The following is a 22,334-nucleotide window of genomic DNA, read 5'->3' as shown; positions in this document are numbered from 1 at the left end:
GGTCCCAGATCCCTGCACTGAGAACCTCCTCAGTCCAGAAATCAGAAAAAAGAACAGTGGCAGAGAATCAGCAGCAGCAGAACCAAGTCTGACAGGAGACTAGCGGGTGATGGTGCTTTGCTAATGGAAGAGGAACAGCTGAGGGTGAGAACTGTAGCACAACTTGGAGAAGATAATCGATTTCACTGAATATTGCAAGTAGAAAACATTGGATTGGTGTATGTTCTGCTATGTATAGTCTCAACAACAACAACACAAATACTTTTTTAAAATGACCAAAAACTGTGCCCATTCCTACAGCAGTTTAAGCAAATTATCTATGGTGAGGTCTTGGAAGGAAAGAGAGGTAGTTAGAGAGCAAACAAAAAGTAATCAGTTGGCCTCGAGTCAATTATGATTCGGGTTGCATGTAAGTCATACATTTGTAACCTAGCAACTGCCTACCACACTTGTATTATGACCTCTGATAAAAATACATCTGTTGTCCTGGGAAAAAAAGGTGACTCATAGTGAACTCATGTGTTACAGAGTGTTGTTGTTAAATGCGTGAAGTTGATTCCGATTCATAGTGACCCTGTATAGGGTTTCTGAGGCTTTAAATCTCTGTGGGAGCAGAAAGCCTCAAGTTTTTCCCATGGAGCAGCTGGCAGGCTCAAACCTGGACCTTGTGGTTCACAGTCCAGTGCTTATCATATGGAGCCACTGCTCACTAGGGTTCTGTTGGTTATAAGCTTTACAGAAGCAGACAGCAGCCACACCTTTGTCACATGGAGCCATTGGATGGGTTCCAACTAGCAACCTTTACCTTAGCAGTAGATTGCAAAATGCTTGTGCTACCCAGGCTGCTGGAACAAGGTTAAATGGCACTTTATTTTTATCTTAATCAGTGAGCCAAAGTCCACTCAGAAGGGACTACAGCAAATTTACATGACTGGTCATTTTATTCATCAGAATTCCGAGGTAAGTAGCAGAAGCTTTATAAAACTCCTGGATTGGATGTCCAGAGTTGCCTGAGTTAGAGAAAAAGGCTTCAATGGATCTAGCAGTGATCCTGGTGCTCTGCGCGTCCTGCTTGCTTTTCCTTTCATTCTGGAAACAGAGCTATGGGAAAGGAAAGCTCCCACCTGGCCCCACTCCTCTTCCAATTATTGGAAATACTCTGCAGTTAGATATGAAGAACATCAGTCAATGTTTAAGCAAAGTAAGTATATCTTATAGCCTTCCAGTTGCATGCAGAAGGTAAGTAAATCAAGTAGGTACTTTTCCCCCCCAACTTTTTGTTTTTTACAATTAAAAAACAGAAAATTTTCAGTTTTAAATTCAACAAATCATACACTTTGTTTCATCTCAATAATTGCAATCCCTTCCATATAACAACAGTTATCCCACTTCTTTCCTGTGGTTCTTATTTCCATTCTCCTTTTCATCTCTTCTCAACTACATCCTTAGGTGATGCCCTTTTGATCTTGAATGATTGCCCATTTCATGGTAAGCATACCTTAGGAGTGTCGGTGTCTCCCCTATATACCTCTCTACTGCTTGGCTGAAAATTGGGCCACAAGAGTGAGTACCGTTCCAGACGTGAAGGGTGGTCAAGAGCTGTAGTCTCGGCCATCCAGTTTCTCTCTGACCAAGCCTGGTCTATTTTTTATATATAGTTTTGTTCCACATTTTCTCCCACACAATCCAGGCCCACCTAATGGGATCCCTATCTGAGCAGTTGGTAGTGGTAGCCAGGCACCATCTAGTTCTTCTGGTCTCAGAGTCATAGAAACTAATGTTCACATGTTTCATTGGTCCATTAGACTAGTTGATTCCAGGCATCTTCAAATTTTTATCCCTCTTCTTTCTTCCACATATGGAGACCAATAGTTACACTTCAGATGGTGGCTCATGAGTGTTTAAGATCCAAGTCACTACTCACCAAAGTAGAGCAGAGAATATTGTCTTTGTGGACTATGTTATGCCAATTGACCATGGCATCCCCTGGGACTATAGTCCTGAGCCTCCAGGCCCAGAAACTCATTGCCTTAAGATGTTTAATAATGTCTACAAAGTTTTCATCATTTTGTTCCCTGTATGTTCCACCTTTGGGGAAGCAGAAAGTCTCATCTTTCTCCCTCAGAGCAGCTGGTGGGCTCAAACCATCAACCTTGTGATTCGCAGTCCAGTGTTTATCATACGAGTCACCATGCTCCCCAAAATATAAAAGTAGATAATTGTAAAATAAAATACTCCCTGTGGATTTTACCATTGCCTTTGCTTTTTAAATCTGTTGTTGTCTGAAATAGAGGGATGAATTAATGCATTTTTTGAGAAGATAAATAGTAAAGTCATTGTAAGAAGTTGCTGTTGTGTCCCGTCAGTTTCAACTCACAGTGACCTGTATAGGGTTTCTGAGGCTATTAATCAGTATGTGAGCAGAAAGCCTCGTCTTTCTTTCATGGAGCTGCTAGACTCAAACCTCTGACCCTGTGATTAACAGCCCAATGCATAACCCACTTCACCACCAGGGTTCCACCCATTGTAAGATAGAAGCTAATTAATAAGGATTAATAAAGTAGTTGCAAGGCAAAAATAGGGACTATGGCTACCTTCAGTGTTTCAGTCATCAACCGTGATATTTCGGATGAAAAGAAATGGTATTGGAAGTGTTTCATGATTAGAGATTTCATACAAGACATCATCTACTGTATAATTATGTGTTTTCTTCAGATTGTCCAGGAAAAATAAACTTCTCCTTAGAAGCAGATTACTACTGATATCAAGGAAATGATGGGCTGGAGAACAGCAAGAGTGAAAGAAAAACAGTAGTAATATGTGAGGTCGTGGTGGTGAAGGCATCCTTTTAGACTTTGCACCAATGGTGTGTTGGATATTGGCCCAAAGGTAGACAATGGAGACTGAGAAATTGCTAAGGTGTCAGAGGTTGAGTTAAGAGCAGATGAAATTTGGATCTTCTATTTAACAGCGGTAGCGAAATAAAACATCTGCAATATAATAATAATATCTGTGTAAATCATGCACAGTATACAGAACAGTTACTTCTTTTACTAATATTTGCATCCGTTTTCCTTTCCCCAGTTCTCAAAAGCCTATGGCCCTGTATTCACTCTGTATTTTGGCATGAAGCCCACAGTGGTGTTGCATGGGTATGAAGCAGTAAAGGAAGCCCTGATTGAACATGGAGAAGAATTTTCTGGAAGAGAACCCAACCCATTGATTGACAAAGCTAATAAAGGATTTGGTAAGTGTGTGTGCCTTTGATAAGTAGAGGGACTGAACAGAAATTAAAGCTGCCCAGGCAGAACCTGGCCCATTCATCTGTCTGCCTAGGTCAGCATCCTCTTTCTTACAAAGAACCTCCCTCCTAGTTTTTGTTCTTCCTCCTGGTAGGGATCATTTTCAACCAAGGAAAAACATGGAAGACTTTCAGGCGCTTCTCCCTCATGACCCTGAAGAATTACGGGATGGGGAAGAGGAGCATTGAGGAGCGAGTTCAAGAGGAAGCGCTCTACCTAGTGGAGCATTTGGAAAAAACCAATGGTGAGTGATTCCTTACTCTGTATCGCTGACCTTTAACAGACCTCTCTCTTCTCCAATGGGGTCCTTGGAAACATTTCAGTGGCAGGCAAGACTCTCTTCATGGGTAATGTACAATAATTGGAGCACAACGCAATGAGGAGTTTGTATATTCATAGCTCTGTGTGTGTGTGTGTGTGTGTGCACCTGTGATTGTATTCACAGGGTGGGAACAAAAGATTCCTTTAATCCTATTTAATCCTGGCTTTGTTTTGTTTTACATGAGAAAGTCCTGAAGGGAGAAGGTTTTGAATTTTTTATTTACTCTGCACTAGAAAAGAATGTTTTTGCCTTAGCATAACTAGAGTCACCTGTTCCAGAACATTTGGCCAGAGAATACTTGTCAAAAAGACACTGTGGCAATTACCTCGTCACACCCTTAAGGAGCATGAAACGAGTGTCCTTTGTTTTCACTGCATTTGACTCTCTGAGTATTGTCAGACTCACTGTGAGTTTCTGCCAAGGCCCACACATGCAGTTCTGACCAGCAATAATGCTTATCTATGGTTTTCATTGCCTGCTAACTAAAGGGTCAGCAGTTGAAACCTATCGTCCACTCTGTGGGAGAAAGATGTGGCAGTCTGCTTCTGCAAAGATTTGCAGCCTTGGAAGCCCTATGGAACCGTTCTACTTTGTTTTCTCAGGACCTAGAAGTCAGAATCCACTCCAGGGCATCTCCTAGTGCAAATCTCATCCATTGTTGTTGTTATTAAGTGTAGTGAGTCAGTTCTGACCCACAGTGACCCTGTACAGGGTTTCTGGGGAGTTATGGTAGCAGATTACAAGCTAGACTACTAACTGCAAGGTCATTAATTTGAATCTACCAGTCACTCTGCAGGAGAAATGTGAGGTTTTCTGCTCCTGAAAAGATTTACAGCCTTGGAACCCTATACAGGGTCACTATGAGTCAAAACCAACTCAGTGTCACATATCCACCAATAACCAAATCTTTGTTGAAGCAAAAAGCCGCTAATAAGTTTGAACTGCTAACCTTGTGGTTAGCAGTCCAGTGCTTATCTTACATAGCCACTGTGATCCCTACTGCAAATCTCAGTTATGATTCCTGCAAACTATTTTTAAACTATCAAGATGAATTATTTAATAACACTCATTACTAACTGTATTCACTTATATATTTTTTAAAAATCTAAGTCCTGGAGTAGCGACATAGGATAAACACTAGACCACAAAGTCGATTTGAGCTGCAAGTCAGCAGTTCAAACTCAGCAGCCACTCCTTGGAAACCCTATACAGGGTTGCTGTGGGTCAGAACCGACTTGACGGCACTTAACAACAACAACAAAAGGTATGGCACAATTCTGCAATATACACAAAACAGCAGTTTATAAAATTATTTGTTTAACTAGATCTGAAGAATTGTTACTAACACTTGCCTCTGTCACCTTAGTAACAAGTTAGTACTGTTCTTTTTGTTTCTCTTTGCCCAAGAGAACTGAATGTGGGGTTAGAGCATTTATACAAATTCTTTACTTCTTACTGCCAGGATTGCATACAGATTGATATTCTAGGCATTAGTAAGCTAAAATGAACTGGTATTAGGCATTTTGAATCTGACAGTCTTATAGTCTACTATGTCAAAATGACAAACTGATAAGGAATGGTGTAGCATTCATCATCAAAAAGCACATTTCAAGGTCTATCTTGAAGTACAATGCTGTCTGTGATAGGATAATATCCATAAACATACAAGGAATGTCAATTTTTACCTTTATTATTCAAATTTACACACTAACCACTAAAGCCAGTAATAATGAAACTGAAGAAGAGATCTACCAACATCTTCAGTCTGAAATTGATCAAACATGCAGCCGAGATATATTAATAATTACTGATGATTGGAATTCAAAGGTTGGAAACAAAGTGAAAGGATCAGTAGTTGGAAAACATGGTCTTGGTGATAGAAATGATTTTGGAGATCACATGTTAGAATTTTGGAGGACCAATAATTTATTCATTGTAAATACTTTTTTTAAACAACATAAAAGACAACTATATGCATGGACCTCACCAGATGGAATACACAAAAATCAAATTAACTACATCTATGGGAAGAGACAGTGGAAAAGCTCAATCAATATTATAAGCCAAAACAAGGACAGGGTCAGACTGTGGAACAGACTATCAATTGCTCATATGTAAATTCATGCTGAAGCTGAAGAAAATAGAAACAAGTGCATGAGAGCCAAAATATGACCTTGAGCATATCCTACCTGAACTTAGAGATCATCTCAAGAACAGATTTGATACCAAAGACCAGAAGTGTTGTGGGATGAAATCAAGAACATCATACAGGAAGAAAGGTCATTAAGAAGACAGGAAAGAGGGAAGAGACAAAAATGGATGTCAGAAGAGACTCTAAAATTTGCTCTCCAGGATAAAGAAGCTAAAGCCAAGGAAGAAATGAGGAAGTAAAAGAACCTTACAGAAAATTTCAAAGAGCATTTCAAGAAGACGGAGTCAAGTTTTATAATAAACGTGCAAAGAAATGGTGATAGAAAACCAAAAGGAAAGAACACTCTCAGCATTTCTCTAGCTGAAATAACTAAAGAAAAAATTCAAGCCTCAGCTTGACTATTGAAGGGTTTTATGGGCAAAATATTGAATGATGCAGAAAGTCTCCAAAGAAGATGGAAGGGATGCACACAGTCCTTGTACAAAAAGAAATGGTTGCTGTTCATTCATATCAGGAGGTAGCATATGATCAAGAGCCAATAGTACTGAAGGAAGAAGTCAAAGGTACATAAGGCATTTGCAAACAGCAAGGCTCCAGGAATGGATGGAATACAAATTGAAATTATTCAACCAACTTATGCAGCACTGGAGGCACTCATTCATCTATGCCAAGAAATTTGGAACACACTTACCTGGCCAATTGTTTGGAAGAGATTCATAGTTATGCCCCTTCCAAAGAAAGGTGACCCAATGGAATGTGGAAATCATCCGTAACTAACATTAATATTACATGCAAGCAAAATTTTGTTGAAGATAGTTTAAAACAGCTGCAACAGTACATCCAGAGGGAATTGCCAGAAGTGTAAGCAAGATTTAGATAAAGAGATGGATCTCATTACTGACGTCAGATATTATTTTGACTAAAAGCAAAGAATACAGAAAGATGTTTACCTGTGCTTAACTGATTATGCAAAGGCTTTCAACTATGTCGATCATGGCAAGCTATGGGTAACATTGTAACAAGTATTCTAGAACATTTAATTTTGCTTATAAGGAACCTGTACATAGAACAAGAGGCAGTTGTTCAAACTGAACAAGGGGACACTGAATAGTTTAAAATCAGGAAAGGTATGCACCAAGGTTATATTCTTTCATCATTCATACTAATACAATTTGTATGATGAGCAAATTATCTAGGAAGCTGGTTTATATGAAGAAGAATATGGCATCAGGATTGGAGGAAGACTCATTAATAACTTGCTATATGCAAATGATACAACCTTGCTTGCTGAAGAGAACTTAAAATATTTACTGATGAAGATCAAAGACCAGAGCCTTCAGTATGGGCTGCACCTCAATGTAAATAAAACAAAAATCCTCACCACTAGATCAATAAATAACTTCATGATAAATAAAGAAAAGATTGAAGTTTCCAAAAACTTCGTTTTGCTTTGATCCATTATTGACACTCACGGAAGCAACAGTCAAGAAATCAAATGAAATATTACATTAGACAAATCTGCTGCATAAGACTTCTTCAAATTGTTCAAGAGCAAAGATGTCAGTTTGAGTACTAAGGTGTGCCTATTTTTAATAGCCTCATATGCATTAGAAAGTTGGGCAATGGATAAGAAAGACCACAGAAGAATTTATGCATTTGAGTATGGTGTTGGAGAAGAATATAAAAAGCACCATGACTGTCAGAAGAACAAAAAAACTGTTGGAAGCAGTACAGTCAGCATGCTCCACAGAAGCCAGGATGGCAAGACTTCATCTCTCATGCTTCAGACATACCAGGAGGGGCTAGTTCCTAGAAAAGGGCATCATGCTTGGTAAAGTGGAGGGTCAGAGAAAAAGAGCAAGACCGCCAATGAGATGGACTGGCACAGTGGCAGCAGCAATGGGCTCAAGCGCAACAATTGTGAGGATGGCACAGGACTAGGCAGTGTTTCGTTCTGTTGTGCATAGGGTCAGTATGAGTAGGAACCAACTTGACTGAACTTAACAACAGTCAGCTCTACTAAGAAACTGTTGTGGCACTGTGGCACTGGACAGATAACCACAATGTCAGCAGTTCAAATCCACCACATGAGGCTTTTGGCTCCCATAAAGAAGTACAGCTTCAGAAACCTATGCAGGGTGGCTATGTGTCTGAACTGACTCTATGGCAGTGAGTAGATTTCCTGTTTTACTCACCTATTTAGTATTTATCATAAGGACAGTCATTTCCAGCTTGGATTCCAAATTGCCCTTGATTTTAATTCCTTCTTTAAAATGAAAGTAAAAAAATGAAATTGTAGTTTAGCTTTGAACCACACAGCACACACACAAATTAATCTCAAATGGTTCCCAAATATCCTGCACCACCAAGCTAAGTAAAAACATTTTCCTGAAAGCTGAGATACCTACAGAGTTTGGGGTTTCAGATAACACAGGAGAATTTAGGTCACCAAGCTTCCTAGTATTCAATATGTCATTTCTTCACAACACTTTTGATTTGGGGGCATGTTTTAAAGTTTCATTTTACAAATCCCCAACTAAAACAGAATAAAATATTTCTTCTTCTTTCATCTCTTCATCTGTAAAATTATGGCACTGAATTAAATGATGTTCAAAATTTTTAACTAATTTAAAAAATAACATCAGTCCTGGCATGGTGCTGCAGGATAATGCACTGAACTGAAAGTTTGGTTTGAACTGCAAGTGGTTCAGACCCACCAGTAACCCTATACAGGGTGGCTCGGAGTCGGGACCGATGCCACTGCACTTTAACAACAAATTCTGTAGATGGCTATCTACAAGAGGGCATGTGTGGCCCAAATAAATTGTTTGGGGCTTGTTGGAGAATTTGATGTTACTTCCTCCAGGAACAAAGTTCTTCTCCCCAATAACTGAAACCAAAACCAAACCAACTGCCAGCAAGTGGATTCCAACTCAAAGCAACCCTATAGGACAGAGTAAAATTGCTCCTTACGGTTTTTGAGGCATAAATCTTCACTGAAGCAAAGAGCGATGAGTTTGAACCGTCACCCTTTCGGTTAGCCATCAAAGTTTAACCCAGTGTGCCACCAGGACTCCTCTATAACTGAAAGGAAGAAGTAAAAGGATTATATTTCTTAATTTAACCTATTTTGTTTGCCTGGTTCAAATCTACCTGCTGCTCCTGGGAAACCCTACACAAGGTCGCTATGAGTCAGAACCACTCAAAGGCACTTAACAGCAACAACAAATGTATCATCTAGGAGCCCTGGTGGCGTGCTGGGGTGTAAGTTTGGCAGCAAGGTCAACAGGTCGAATCTACCAGTCACTCTGGGCGAGAAAGATGAGGCTTTCTGCTCCAGTTAAGATTTACAGCCTCGCAAACCCTACACAGGGTCGCTATGATTCGGAACTGACTCCATGGCACACCACCACCACGAATGATTTAGGAGCTCTGGTGGTGCTGTCTATCTGCAGGATCAGCGGTTCAAAACCACCAGGTATTCTGCAGGACAAAGGTAAATATTTACTTCAGTAAATATTTACAGTATCACACAACCTATAAAGAGTCACAAGTTGAAATCAACTTTTTGGCAATGGGGTTTTACATGTATGATTTAGTTTTTAAATGAAAAATTCTCATTTTATTTTTATTTTAGGTAAAATACCTTCTTATAATTTCTGTTTCTTAGGTTTTTGCATGCAGACAGCATGGAAGATTTTTTTGTTGTGTTTTTTTCCTTTTTCCATTCGATACCTTAAATACCTAAATTTACCTGTAAATACTCTAATGCTGGTTCTATACGTGATTTCCCAACTATTCATTACATATGAAAAGTCCTGAGGTCCCTAACTCTTCTCTCCCTTCCTTTGTTGTTGTTAAGTGTCACTGAGTCAGTTCAGACCCATAACAACCCTATATACAATTTCTGAGGAGTAAGTGGTGAGTTTGAACCGCCAACCTTGCAGTTCAAACCAACTTTGCAGTCTAGCACATTAACCCACAGCGCCACACCAGGATTAATCACTGCCTTCCTTTATCACTGCTTCGTTGTCTACAAGCTTCGCGAACATGTGATTCTGCTTTTGTAGCATGAATTATTACCTATATCTAAAAGTGATGTATTTAGTTTTTCTTCAAAAATAACCATCATTGCTATTTTAAAAGGAGTCATTGTGTGACACTATAGAATAGCACTGGACTGCTAATGCAATGTTGGCAGCTCAAACCAACCAGCCACTCCTCAGAAACCCAATATGAGTTGAAACCGACTCATTGACACTTAACAACAATTATTATTTGAAATGATGTAAATAAAGACAGAGAATGTGAATGGAGTTATCAAAAAATATATATTAATTAGCTAGGATGGAATGATCAATTTAGATAATGGTCAATTTTAAGTTTTGACTTTTTTCTGAAAGTGGATGAAGTAAGAAGAGACTTGGGACATGCTGAATATTTTGCTGATGAGGGAATTTCTCAGTAGCTACTACTTTAAAGGCTCTAATGTTACATTTACCTGTTATTTCAATGACAGAGAATTTTATAGGCTAAATACCTATAAACAAATAATAGTATTTGTTAATGCTTCCATTTCTTTAGCCTCACCCTATGATCCAAATTTCATCCTGAAATGTGCAACCTGCAATGTGATCTGCTCCATAATTTTCAAGAATCATTTTGATTATGCAGATCGGGATTTTCTTAACTTGTTGGAAATACTTGATGAAAACATGAGAATTCTAAGCTCCCCGTGGATCCAGGTGAGCCAAGAACCTTTCTTCCTGAGGAATCATTTCTATTTCTTTCTCTGACAAGTGAAAAATTCTACATGAACCAAGCAGTGAGGTGAATGTCTGGATACAAAAATCTTGTTCAGGACATCATGGAGTGAGCATCTGGGAACTATGGCCAGGTCATTTATTTCTCTCAGAAGAAAACAAATGCTTAGAAAATCAGGTTTTCTTTAAGTATAATGGCTTCCCCATTTCAATAAAGTACTTTGGTGACTGGTCAAAAGTATACCTGTCACACTCTATGGAGTTCCAGCGCCTTTGTTAAAAAGCTTCCATTACTGTGAGGCCTGTCACAATCAATACAAAATGGCTTATTGATCAATAACGTGTAAGAAATATTCTAGTCTGAGATATCAAGGAGGGAGAATGTTTAGGACTAGACATGTTAGAAGGAAATGCTGACCACCTTGAGGCTAGTTGATGGTTCAGTTGGAATACCAGATGAAAAAGTGATTGGTATTCAGTATATGGCCCACAGTCATAACAATTCTACCCTGTGCTGAGCTGACATGTCCTGCACTCTACAAATTGACAATTGTGTGATCGTAGAGAAGTCATTTAGCTGCTCTGATGCATAGACACTTAATCCACAAAATGCTGCTTTGAATTTCATGAAATCCTTTGTTGTTGTTCAGTGCCATTGAGTTGGTTCTAATTCACAGGGACCCTGTATAGGGTTTTCAAGGAGCAGCTGGTGGGTTTGAACTGCCAACCTTGCAATTAGCAGTCCAGTGCTTATCCTGCCAAGCCACACCAGGACTCCATAGTATCCTTTAGCCCATCCCAATTCTAAAATCCTGATTTTATTTCTGAGTTTGAGAGGTAGAAGTAGAAGTAGCCACATCTAGCTTTACACTCTATATAAGGTTGCCCAAACTCCCTTAATATTACAATCATAGTATTTCAACGTTGAAGAAAAGAATTTATATCAAATATGACAGGACTTGGTGCATTTATACTTTGGAAAGAATACATAAATATGGTAAATTATTATAATATTTGATCATGTGTTCAGTTGTTGTTGTTGTTGTTGTTATGTGCCATGGAGTCGGTTCCAACTCATAGTGACCCTACACAGGGTTTCCGAGGCTGTAAATCTTTACAGGAGCAGACCGCCTCATCTTTCTCCCACGGAACCGCTGGTAGTTTCGAACTGCTGACCTTGCGGCTCACAGCCCGAGCCCGATTCGTAATTACTATGCTACTATTCTCCCTCAAATATTTCTACAAGCATAGAGAATTACTTTATATGGACAATAAGAAGCTCCTCCTCCAGGTGGAGACCATTGTCTATCAGATTAAGACCAGTTTCTAACCTTGAGTTGGCAAAGGACTCCTGCTGTGGCACTGTGGGTTAAAGCGCTGGACTACAAAGTTGCTTGAACTGCAAGGTTGGCAATTCAAGTTCACCAGAGACATTTCTCAGAAACCCTATACAAGGTCACTATGGGTTGGACTGTCTCGATGGCACTTAACTACAATAGCATACATATTCTTCATTAAACTTTTTTACTTAGCAGATGATTTTCTTCTCTTTTATTTAGTTCTGCAATACTTTCCCTGTGCTCATTGATTATTTACCAGGGAGTCATAACAAATATTTTAAAAATGATGCTGATGCAAAAAGTTTTATTTTGGAGAAGATAAGAGAACACCAAGCATCTTTGGATATTAACAATCCTCGAGACTTTATTGATTGTTTCCTGATCAAAATGGAGCAGGTAAAATGTCAGCAGTAGGTGGGTTATTTGCTTGTGTGTTTTGTGGTTTAATGAATAATTCTGTGCTCACTAGGGATGTTTAATTAGTCAGAAAAGTAATGCTTGATAAGCACTTGGAGTACTTATGTGTGCCTGGGCGTACAGTAAGTATCAAGCAGGATTTTAAAATTGATTTGTTGTATTGAGGAAGTAATTAGAGTAATTATAAATAATGAAATGGATTGCTATCAAGTTATTAACAATATACTGAGGAGAAATGGAATAAACTCTCAGGTTGGAACGGAAACAATTGCAAACAAATTGGAAAATACAAAATATCATGCCAGCAAACAAAGATGGAAACAACTAATGTCTGCAATATGGGACAGTGAGAGGAAATATTTGCCACGAGGGATGGGAGAAGGCATTTCAGATGGAGTGAAAAGTGCATGTAGACGATCAGAGCTACATGGTGGCAAAAGGATCATGTGGGTGGAAAAGAGAAGCCTGAGGTGAATGTAACCAAGATGAATTGGGACAGATACAGAGTTGGATCTTGGGGGCTGTCAGAGGACCTGTAAACATGAATTTTGACATAGAGAGTTTTCATTTGATCAGGCAGATGTATGAATCAGAGCAAGAACAGAGGAGATGCATAGAATAATCTGTAGGATGGCAAAGAAAATCAAGACCAGCTGGGGGATTGTTCATTTGCATTTTTTAGACTTGTACTTGATGACAGTCTTGACCTTGGAAATGCAAAGAAGTCTGAAATGAAATTAAGGTTGTCTGTCTTGCCATAGTTTCAGAGATGTAATATAGACTAGATTTAGTGGAGATGGAAGGTTGGGAGCCCAATTATAGATTTGAGTGGACATTTTCAGTTATGAGACCCGATGCCATATTTCAGAAGTTCAACCAAGGAGAAAAAAATTTGGATGGTGAATTTGAATAGTAAAAGGTCAAGTTGAAAATCTGTGGGAATGGCAATAAAGATGAGATAAGGACAGCTGTGTAGACGTAAGGTTGTCACTGAACTGGAGAGAGGCAGAATCCAGAACATACTGAAAAGAGCTAAACCTACAAAAGGCAATTCCTTCCACTTGGACCACCATTATTTTATTCAACTACTTTGCAGCTAATCTGCTAATAGGTCCAAATGAGAAGGATTCAAATTCATGGGATTTGAGCTGCCCCACTCAGAAATGTCCACATGATTTTACCTACTTGACTTGCACCAATGTACCAACCTGTCTTCTCAGTATTTTGCTCATATTTCCAGAGGATTCCTTCATGCATTGTAGCCTCTTCAACTATCCCAAGTTAAGGAGGGATCATTTGTCATTTCAGTTACACTGTTTTCATGAGACAGAGCCAACTCCACTTCAACTTATAACAACAATTTCCTCACAATTATATTTAAAAACAGGATTATTTTCCTGGTCTCCCGATTGTATTTAGAGTCTAGATCAATTTTTTGTAATGTCTATATTGAGATATAATTCATATACCATAAATCTCATCCTTCTATAGTGCATTATTTAAAAGGTTAACTGTTTATTTAGACTGCTGAAAATATAACTATCAATTTCCAAATGTTTTCATCACCCTGAAGGATTCTCCATACCAATTAGGAGTCATCCTCCATTTTGCCACAACTGTCCAGTCCTAGGAAAACACTAATATCATTTCTGTTCGATCAGATTTGGCTATTCTGGAAATCTCATGAAAAATGGAATTATACAATAATATTGTAGGAAGTATCAGTACTTAATTACTTGATGTGTCTGAATAACATTTCTTTATATGAATACATCCCACCACTTGTCTGTTAGTTTGTTGCACTGTGGTGGTGGCTTGCATGTTGCTGTGATGCTGGAAGCTATGCCACTGTAATTTTAAATACTGGCGGGGTCCCCCATGGTGAACAGGTTTCAGCTGAGCTTCCAGTCTAAGACAGGCTTCGAAAAAAAGAAAAGGCACTCAAAATACAACTAGGGAGGCGCTGCCACCTCAAAGTCAAGTTGACTGTAATGACCTGAATGGAGTAAATCTTTTGGGACCTTCATTTGCTGATAGGACACAACTCAAAATGAGGAGAAACAGCCATTAATAATCAAACTATGGAATGTATGAATTATGTTGTTTTTAAGTGCCGTCAAGTCAGATCCAAGTCATAGTAACCCTGTATAGTGTTTCCAAGGCGCCACTGGTGAGTTTGCACTGCCAACCTTTTGATTCTAATCGAACTTGCAGTTGAGTGCTTATCCTACAACACCACACCAAGACAAAGTATGAATTTAGGAACATTGGAAGTTGTCAAAAATGAAATGGAACACATAAAGATTGCGTTCACTAGGCATTAGTGAGCTAAATGGATGGGTATTGGTCATTTTGAATCTTATCATACAATTTACTATGTTGAGAATGACAAATTGAAGAGGAATGGTGTCTCATTCATCATCAAAAAGAACATTTCAACATCTATCTTGAAGTATAATGCTGTCTGTGATAGGATAATATCATATGCCTACTAAGGAAGACCAATTACTCCTATTATTCAAATTTATGCACCAACCACTAAAGCCAGTGATATGAAATTGAAGAATTCTACCAACTTGCTCAGTATGAAATTGATCAAACATGAAATTTTTTTGTATTGTTAATTAGATGTATTGATAATTAGTGGTGACTGAATTGCAAAGGTTGGAAACAAAGAGGAAGGATCAGTAGTTGGAAATATGTCCTTGGTGACAGAAAATGATGCTGAAGATTGCATGATATTTACATATTCAAATCACTATGAGTAGAATCAACTGGCAGTGGGTGGGTCCTTTTCTGAACTTGTGTCTCTATGAGCTGGAATCAACTCAATAGCACCTAACAACAACAACAACAAAAACAATCGATTAAAATTGATTCTGCCTGCGAATTACAAAAACAAAACATGTGGTTTAAACATATGGGGATGGGGGTTTATCACACATTTATCACACAAGGAGTTCCATGCTAGGCAAGCCAGGCTAGTACAATAACCTTGTAGCATCAAGGAGTCATTATCTTGCACTTGCCATCACTGCCCTAGGGTAAAATAACCACAAAGTTATAGTAGTGAAAAAAAGAGGTTTTAGTCTGCATACACAGCCAAGAAAGAAACAAAGGTGGGCAATAGAGAAACATGTTATCAGAATACTCTCTTTCCAGTAAATGAAGGTTGAAAAAATCACTAGGCATATATCTTTCTTCCACAGATATGTTAAAGACATTGAATCATTATGATTAGTTCTCAATACAGCCAAAAAACAATGTTTCAGAAATGACAGTTACTAGGGTCACACATTCAAAAGGAAAGAAGATAGTGGAGAACTGTCCTTCATCTACAGTTATCTTTGCCAAGAGCAGGAGCTGCCTGGGTTGAGAGCCTTAGCTCCTTCTTGTGAACACCTGTGAAGCTTTACCTTTCCTGAGTGCAAAATATCCCTTTCTACTCAAACTCACCAGTCGCTCCTCAAAAACCCTGTACAGGGTCACTATGAGTCGGAACTGACTCAATGACACTTAGCAACATATAAGAACTCTGGCACTGTAGGATCAGCACTGGACTGCTAACCACATGGTTGGTTCAAACCCTCCAGCTGCTCATTGGAAACCGTATACAAGGTTGTTATGAGTCAAAACCACCTCAACAGCACTTAACAACAACAACTCTCACGTTGTTATGTCAAAATTGTATCTCAATTGTATCAGGTAATTAAGGTGGCATTTGACTTCAAGGCTGAAAGATGGAGTCAGAATGTTGTCTTTAGGCCTTTAGATTCCAGGCCCTAAGGCATCACCAAATTTAGTATATGCCTTCATCATTTTACATTAATTCTCATGTCCCAAGATGATGTCTGCCCAACCTTCACCTTCACATCTAGGTTTTATATAAGTAGTAGGAAAGAGAAGAAGTGGTGCCAGTAGGCTTGTGCTTATATCTCATGGAAAGAGCCATGCTGTATGGCCAACATAACGACAAAAGATGTTGGGGGAATAAACATGTTTGGCAAGTACATGATGTTGATGTTGTTATTACCGTCAAGTCAATTCAGATTCATAGCGACCCTATACAGGGTTTCTGAAGAGTGGATGGTGGGGTGGGTTTGAATCTTACAGTTCAAGTGGATCTTACAGTCCAGTGCTTATCCTACAGTGCCACACCATGACTCCTAGTACATGATATTGTTCTTGTTGTTAACTGCCGTCAAGTCAGTTCCAACTCATAGCAACCCGGTATATAAGGTTTCCAAGGAGCAGAGGGTGGATTTAAACTGGTGACCTTGTGGTTCGCAGTCCAGTGCTGATCCTATAGTATCACACCAGGAGTCCTAGTACATAATAAGGGGGTAGAAAATGAAGACTGGGGTCAACTAATCTACAGTCTCTATCATACCATACACGAGTTTACTTTGATGAAACTACCCTTCCAGTTTCTAAGTTTGATTTAACTTTAGAACAGTCTTAGTTATTTTGGATTCCTTGTAATTAAATTTGGTGGTAAATTAATTTGTTAATATGTATCAAATTATTCCTAGGACAAACACAATCCGCTGTCTGAATTTACTGTTAACAACTTGATCATCATTTTATATGACCTGTTGGGAGCTGGGACAGAGACCTCAAGCACCACCCTGAGATACGGCCTCCTACTTCTGGTGAAGCACCCCAAGGTCACAGGTATGACCACAGACAGTGGGCAGGGTGAAACTCAGAAAGGAAGTCAGCAATGTTGGCATAGCCAGTGTTTCTCATCTTGTTTTCCTTAAATAAATTTCATTGTTTTAATTCCTATTCCAACAACTGTAATCTATACAGATTTGATGAAGGGATAAAAATGATACAACTTTGCATAACAGAAAATGTATGAACAGTGTGGACAATAAAAAACATGGTAAAACCCTGCTGCAATGCTGGCATCCCATAGGAGGAGATTTGGGTCAGGAAAGATTCAGGAAGTCTGCTGTATGCCAGGCCTAAAAAGCTGTCGGGTCAGAATGGACTCAGTAGATAATGTAGTTGTGAGGAAAGATGCCAAGAACTAGAGGGAAGTGATTGATTACCTCAAGTGTCCCACTAATTGGAAAATGTTAGTATCAGTTATAAAAACATACCTGAATCTCTGAAAATCTTAATTTGCATCTAAGAAATTATTAATTTAAATAAAGAGATACTTTTCAATTAAAAAAGTGTACCAAGAATCAAACATAAGCATAATCTTCTTGATATTATGTAGTGATAATGGAGTCATGGTGTGGCACAATAGGATAAGCACTGGACTACTAACCACCAGGTCAGCAGATCACATTGGTGAACTGGACTGCAAGGTCAGTTTGAACGGCAACAAGTGTAAATAATGACTCTATATACTAATTTATTCATTACTAGACAAAACAGGGAATCTGTCATGAAAGATTGTGATTTGCATGTTTAGCTCACCCTCTTACTAAACACACACAGACGTGCATATATACACATGCACACAAACACACCCACTCCCTTCACTCCATTTCCCCAATGTATCTATATCACAATTTTCAGCTATGTCGATATGCTTTTTTTTTCTTTTTTTTTTACATCAGTACTGTTGTTAAGTGCAGTTGTGTCGGTTCCAACTCATAGCCACCCTGTATAGAATTTTTGAGGAACAGCTGGTGATCTTGAACTGCCGACCTTGTGGTTCAACCTAACCTTACAGTCCAGCACAATCGACAATAACAACAATCAACCCGGTACACTGAGGAAACATAGCTGTTCCTTGATAGGAAGAATCCTTCCATTCTGGTTGGAATTTTGAGGTACTACATTCATAAGCAAAAGTCTAATTCATCAAACTGTAGGAATTTGCACTTGTTCACAGTATCAAACATCTTTATCTTCCTCGGGTCAAGTTCTGGTCAATTAGCCATACAAGCTAGATCAAATGGATACTAGCTACAATTTGGGGAGTTCACACACACCTCCCTGAACTTCAGACCAGCTGACCACTTCAAGATGATCCCACTGTACCTCTCTGGCCTATGATCAATTGAGGAGAGGCAGGGTTTGGTGTTAGATTAGGCAGAAAGGCTGTGCAGACCCTCTTTAGCAATGACATGGAAAATGGGATGAAACAGATTCAGAGGATAGTTTTGGAACTCTGAGCTTCAGATAAAGGGGTAAATAAGTGGACCCAGTGCTTGCCAGGAGAAAGAGTTTGAACAGATGCAAGAAAGGAGGTGGCTTCTGATTTGGGGCAGCCAATGTGCCCGCTGCCGCCATTTTGAATGAGGGTGAGCAGATTGAAAGACAAGAAAACATTGCCGTTGCAGAAGGCTGCCTTGATTTGCAGAGACAAAGGTTGCAGAAGTACACTGACAGGGAACCAGAGGTTCAGGCTGGATTCAGACAGGAACACGGAATGAGGGATATCACTGCTGACGTCACATGGATCTTGGCAGAAAGCAGAAAGCCAGAAAGATGTTTACATGTCCTTTATTTACTACACAAGCACTATCAATTGTGTAGATCTAGAAAAGCTATGGACAACACTGCAGAGAATGAATATTCCAGAACACTTAATTGTGCTCATGAGGACCTATACATAGACCAAGAGGCAATTCTTCAAACACAGCAATATGACATTGAATGGTTTAAAATTAGGAAAGGTGTGTCCCAGGGTTATATTCTTTCACCATACTTATTCAATTTGCTGGGCAAATAAGCTGAGAAACTGGATAATATGAAGAAGAATGTAGCATAAAGATTGTAGGAAGACTAACAACTCGTACTATGCAGATGATACAACCTTGCTTGCTAGAAGCAAAGAAGACTTAAAATATTTAGTGATGAAGAGCAAAGACTACAGATTGCATCTCAATGTAAAGAAACAAAAATACCACTGGACCAATAAAAATATCATAATAAATGGAGAAAAGATTGAAGTTGTCAAAGACTTCATTTTGTTTGGATCCACAATCAACACTCATGGAAGCAATAGTCAAGATATCAAATGACATACTGCATTAGGCAAATCAGCTGCACAAGACCTCTTCAAACTGTTCAAGAGCAAAGATGTCAGTATGAGGACTTAGGTGCACCTGACCTAGGCCATGGTATTCTCAATAGCCTCATGTTGAAAATTTGGACAATGTGAAATTTGGACAATTAACAAGAAATTGATGCATTTGACTTATGGTGTTTGAGAATAATATTGAAAGTACCATCTGTTGCCAAAAGAACAAAAAAATCTATGTTGGAAGAAATATAGCCAGAGTGCTTGCTCCTTAGAAGCACAGATATCAAGACTTCATCTCTCAGAATTCTAACATGTTATAAAGAAGGAGCAGTCCCTGGAGAAAGACATCATGCTTGGTAAAGTAGAGGGTCAGTAAAAAGAGGAAGCTCTCCAAGGAGTTGGATTGACAAAGGGGAGCAGCAATAGCCTCAAGCATAGCAACACGTGTGAGAATGGTACAAGGTCAGGTAGTATTTCGCTCTGTTGTACATAGGGTCTTTACAAGTTGTGTATATCAATTTCTGGTGGTTGTTTGCTGTTAGTTCTCAGTCTAAAGGATTCCCTTTAGTATTTTTGGGGAAGTTGGTCTGGTTATTACAAATTACTTTCATTTCAGTTTATCTGTAAATGTTCTAATTTTGCTGTTTGATTTGAGGGGTAGTTTTGTTGGGTAGTTGTTTGAAAGGTCTTTTTTCTGCAGAATTTTGTATGTATCTTCCCACTGCTTTCTTGACTGAATGTTTTCGGTTGGAAATCAGAACCTAATCTTATTGTCTCTCCTTTGTACATAACATTTCATTTTTCCCAAGTGGCTCTCAAGATTCGTTGCTTGTCTGTGATTTTGGATAGTTAAATTATGACATATTTTGATGATTTTCTTTTGGGTTATATCCTGTTTGAGGTTTGTTCAACTTCTTGAAATGCTCATCTTCTCATCTTTCATGATATTAGGGAAGAATTTTCTTCCAACCGCTCTTCAACTATCTTTTCTGTGATTTTTGTCTCTTCCTATTCTGGAATTCTACTCGTAAGTTATTTCTCTTAATGGAGTCCCACATTAATCTTACAGTTTCTTGAGATGTTTCTCTTTTTTTCTGATTGTTCTTCTAGTTTACTAATATTAATAAATTTATCTTCAAGCTCACTAATTCTAGATTCCATTGATTTAAATATACTACTTTGCCCTTTCAATGTGTTGTCATTTCTGAAATCTTAGTATTAATCTTCTGGCTTTCTATTTGCTGGTTTTCTATTGTCTCCAATTCTTTTTTTTGTTTGTGTTCCTATATTGTTTTCCTGAATTCTTCATTGTTTTTCTTTCCCTTTCTGCCAATCATTTGGAGTTACTTAAATATTATTCTCTTGAATTCTTTTTTACATAGTTCCAATGCCTTTTTTTCCTAAAAAATATTTTCTAACTCTGCCACTTGGTCACTTGTTTGAGTCACTCTATCTTGTTTTTCCAAGTGAACAAAGATGATCTGTTGTTTCTGAGACATTATGGTATTGTTCTATTTGTATTTAAGTGATAGTTGCATGTTGGTATGTTTTTAGGCATTCATCAACTTCCTCCTGGTGGATGTGATTAGGGAATGGAAAAATGTACACCATTCTCTGTTTGTTGTTTGTGCAGCTCAGTTTAGGATGGGTTTGACTGTTGGTTCTTGTAGTTGTTCAGGTATATAGCATCTGGTATTGGCTCTTGCCCAGTGAGTGAGTTGTAGACGGTATGGTTGTGACTAAGTTGTATGGGTATAGTTACTGTTCCCTATCGGGTGGGCAAAGAGGGAAAACATACACAAGAGAAAAAAACAAACAAACAAAAACCCAAAGAGTCACACACAAAAAATAGTAAAGGGGAGAAAAAACAGGCAATAAGAAAAAAGAATACAAAAACCAGAAAGAGAAAAGAGGGAGAGGGAAAAAATAGATGATAAAAGTAAGAGAGAATTTTTTAAAAGAAATAAAATTAAGCAAACACAATTAGTAAGAGAGATGAGTACAAGGAAAAGAGACCAGAGAGTAGTAAAGACACACCAAGAAATAAAAAGAAGAAAGAAAAAAAAAAGGAAGAAAAAAGAAGCAGTGGTTGGTAATAAGAAGCAAAAGAGAAGAAATGAAAGCAGAGTTGAAAAGAAATGAAAAGCAGAAGCTAAAGAGCAGAAGGGGATGAAACAGTAAACAAAAACAATAAAAGGGAAAAATTAGGCAGGTGCCACACCCAGAGAAGAGAAAATGCTGGGGTCTCCTGTCAGTCAAGGCGCTCATATGGTGGGTGAGCAAGGAATGAGACAGTGACACTCCAGCCCTAGTTCCTGTAAGCATAGGTATTCTCTGTTCTGGGCACCCAGTTTAGAAGTAGTTCATGTAGGCCCCAAAGAAGCTGGGAAATTAGGGTATTGCCATCCCAGAAGGCAGTCAAGGGCAAGAGATCCCGCTTGTCCAGGGCTGGCCAGAATCAGCTCTGCAGGTCTGAAGCAGGCCACATCTGATTCCAGATGTTGAAATTGATGTTGCTAGCTTCCAACTCACTTTGATGTAGCTTCAACCACCCAGAGAGTCAGAGCTTCACTGGAGTGTACCCATGTCAAGACTGGTCACACCTCTGGTCACCAGGGTAAATGGTCTCACTGCTATTTAAAAAAATAATAATAATACAAGAAAAAAGTTGACACATAGAAAAAAAAAAAAGATGATTAACAGGAATGCAAAAGGGAGGGGAAATGACTGATTAGATAGAGCACATGTTAATATTGGTGAATGTCAGTATTTTCAAAACTCCATAGGGAAATATCCGCACAATATGACAAAGGCAAAGTAAGGCACTGAGAGGAACACAAGGATAAAGGGCAACGATGCTAATGACTATAAAAGATACTTCTGCAACAATAATATTAACAAACAATAACTTACAAATTAATACACACATAGGTAGATAGATATGCTAAAGAGGTGTGGAAGCAAGGGAACACACTCATCTGTAGACACAGGTTTGGTTGTGGCTATTTCTACATATATACCTTTAGGCACTGCATGTATATTAATAC

General features: G+C 38.6%; 1 protein-coding gene across 1 annotated transcript in view; it reads left to right on the top strand.

Annotated features, from left to right (window-relative positions):
- Nucleotides 1–1,033: 1,033 nt before the first annotated feature.
- The window catches only part of LOC102815752 (cytochrome P450 2C19-like), a 38,118-nt gene continuing 16,817 nt past the window's right edge, over nt 1,034–22,334 (top strand). Inside the window, exons 1-6 of the mRNA XM_006831450.1 lie at nt 1,034–1,201; nt 3,085–3,247; nt 3,397–3,546; nt 10,361–10,521; nt 12,099–12,275; nt 16,829–16,970. Coding sequence (XP_006831513.1) covers nt 1,034–1,201; nt 3,085–3,247; nt 3,397–3,546; nt 10,361–10,521; nt 12,099–12,275; nt 16,829–16,970 — 961 coding nt within the window. The remainder of the gene's footprint in view (nt 1,202–3,084; nt 3,248–3,396; nt 3,547–10,360; nt 10,522–12,098; nt 12,276–16,828; nt 16,971–22,334) is intronic.

This window comes from Chrysochloris asiatica, unplaced genomic scaffold, assembly GCF_000296735.1.
Source record: "Chrysochloris asiatica unplaced genomic scaffold, ChrAsi1.0 scaffold00003, whole genome shotgun sequence".
Taxonomy (NCBI): domain Eukaryota; kingdom Metazoa; phylum Chordata; class Mammalia; order Afrosoricida; family Chrysochloridae; genus Chrysochloris; species Chrysochloris asiatica.
The sequence above is the reverse complement of the archived record's forward strand: the minus strand, read 5'-3'. Positions and strand labels throughout refer to the sequence as shown.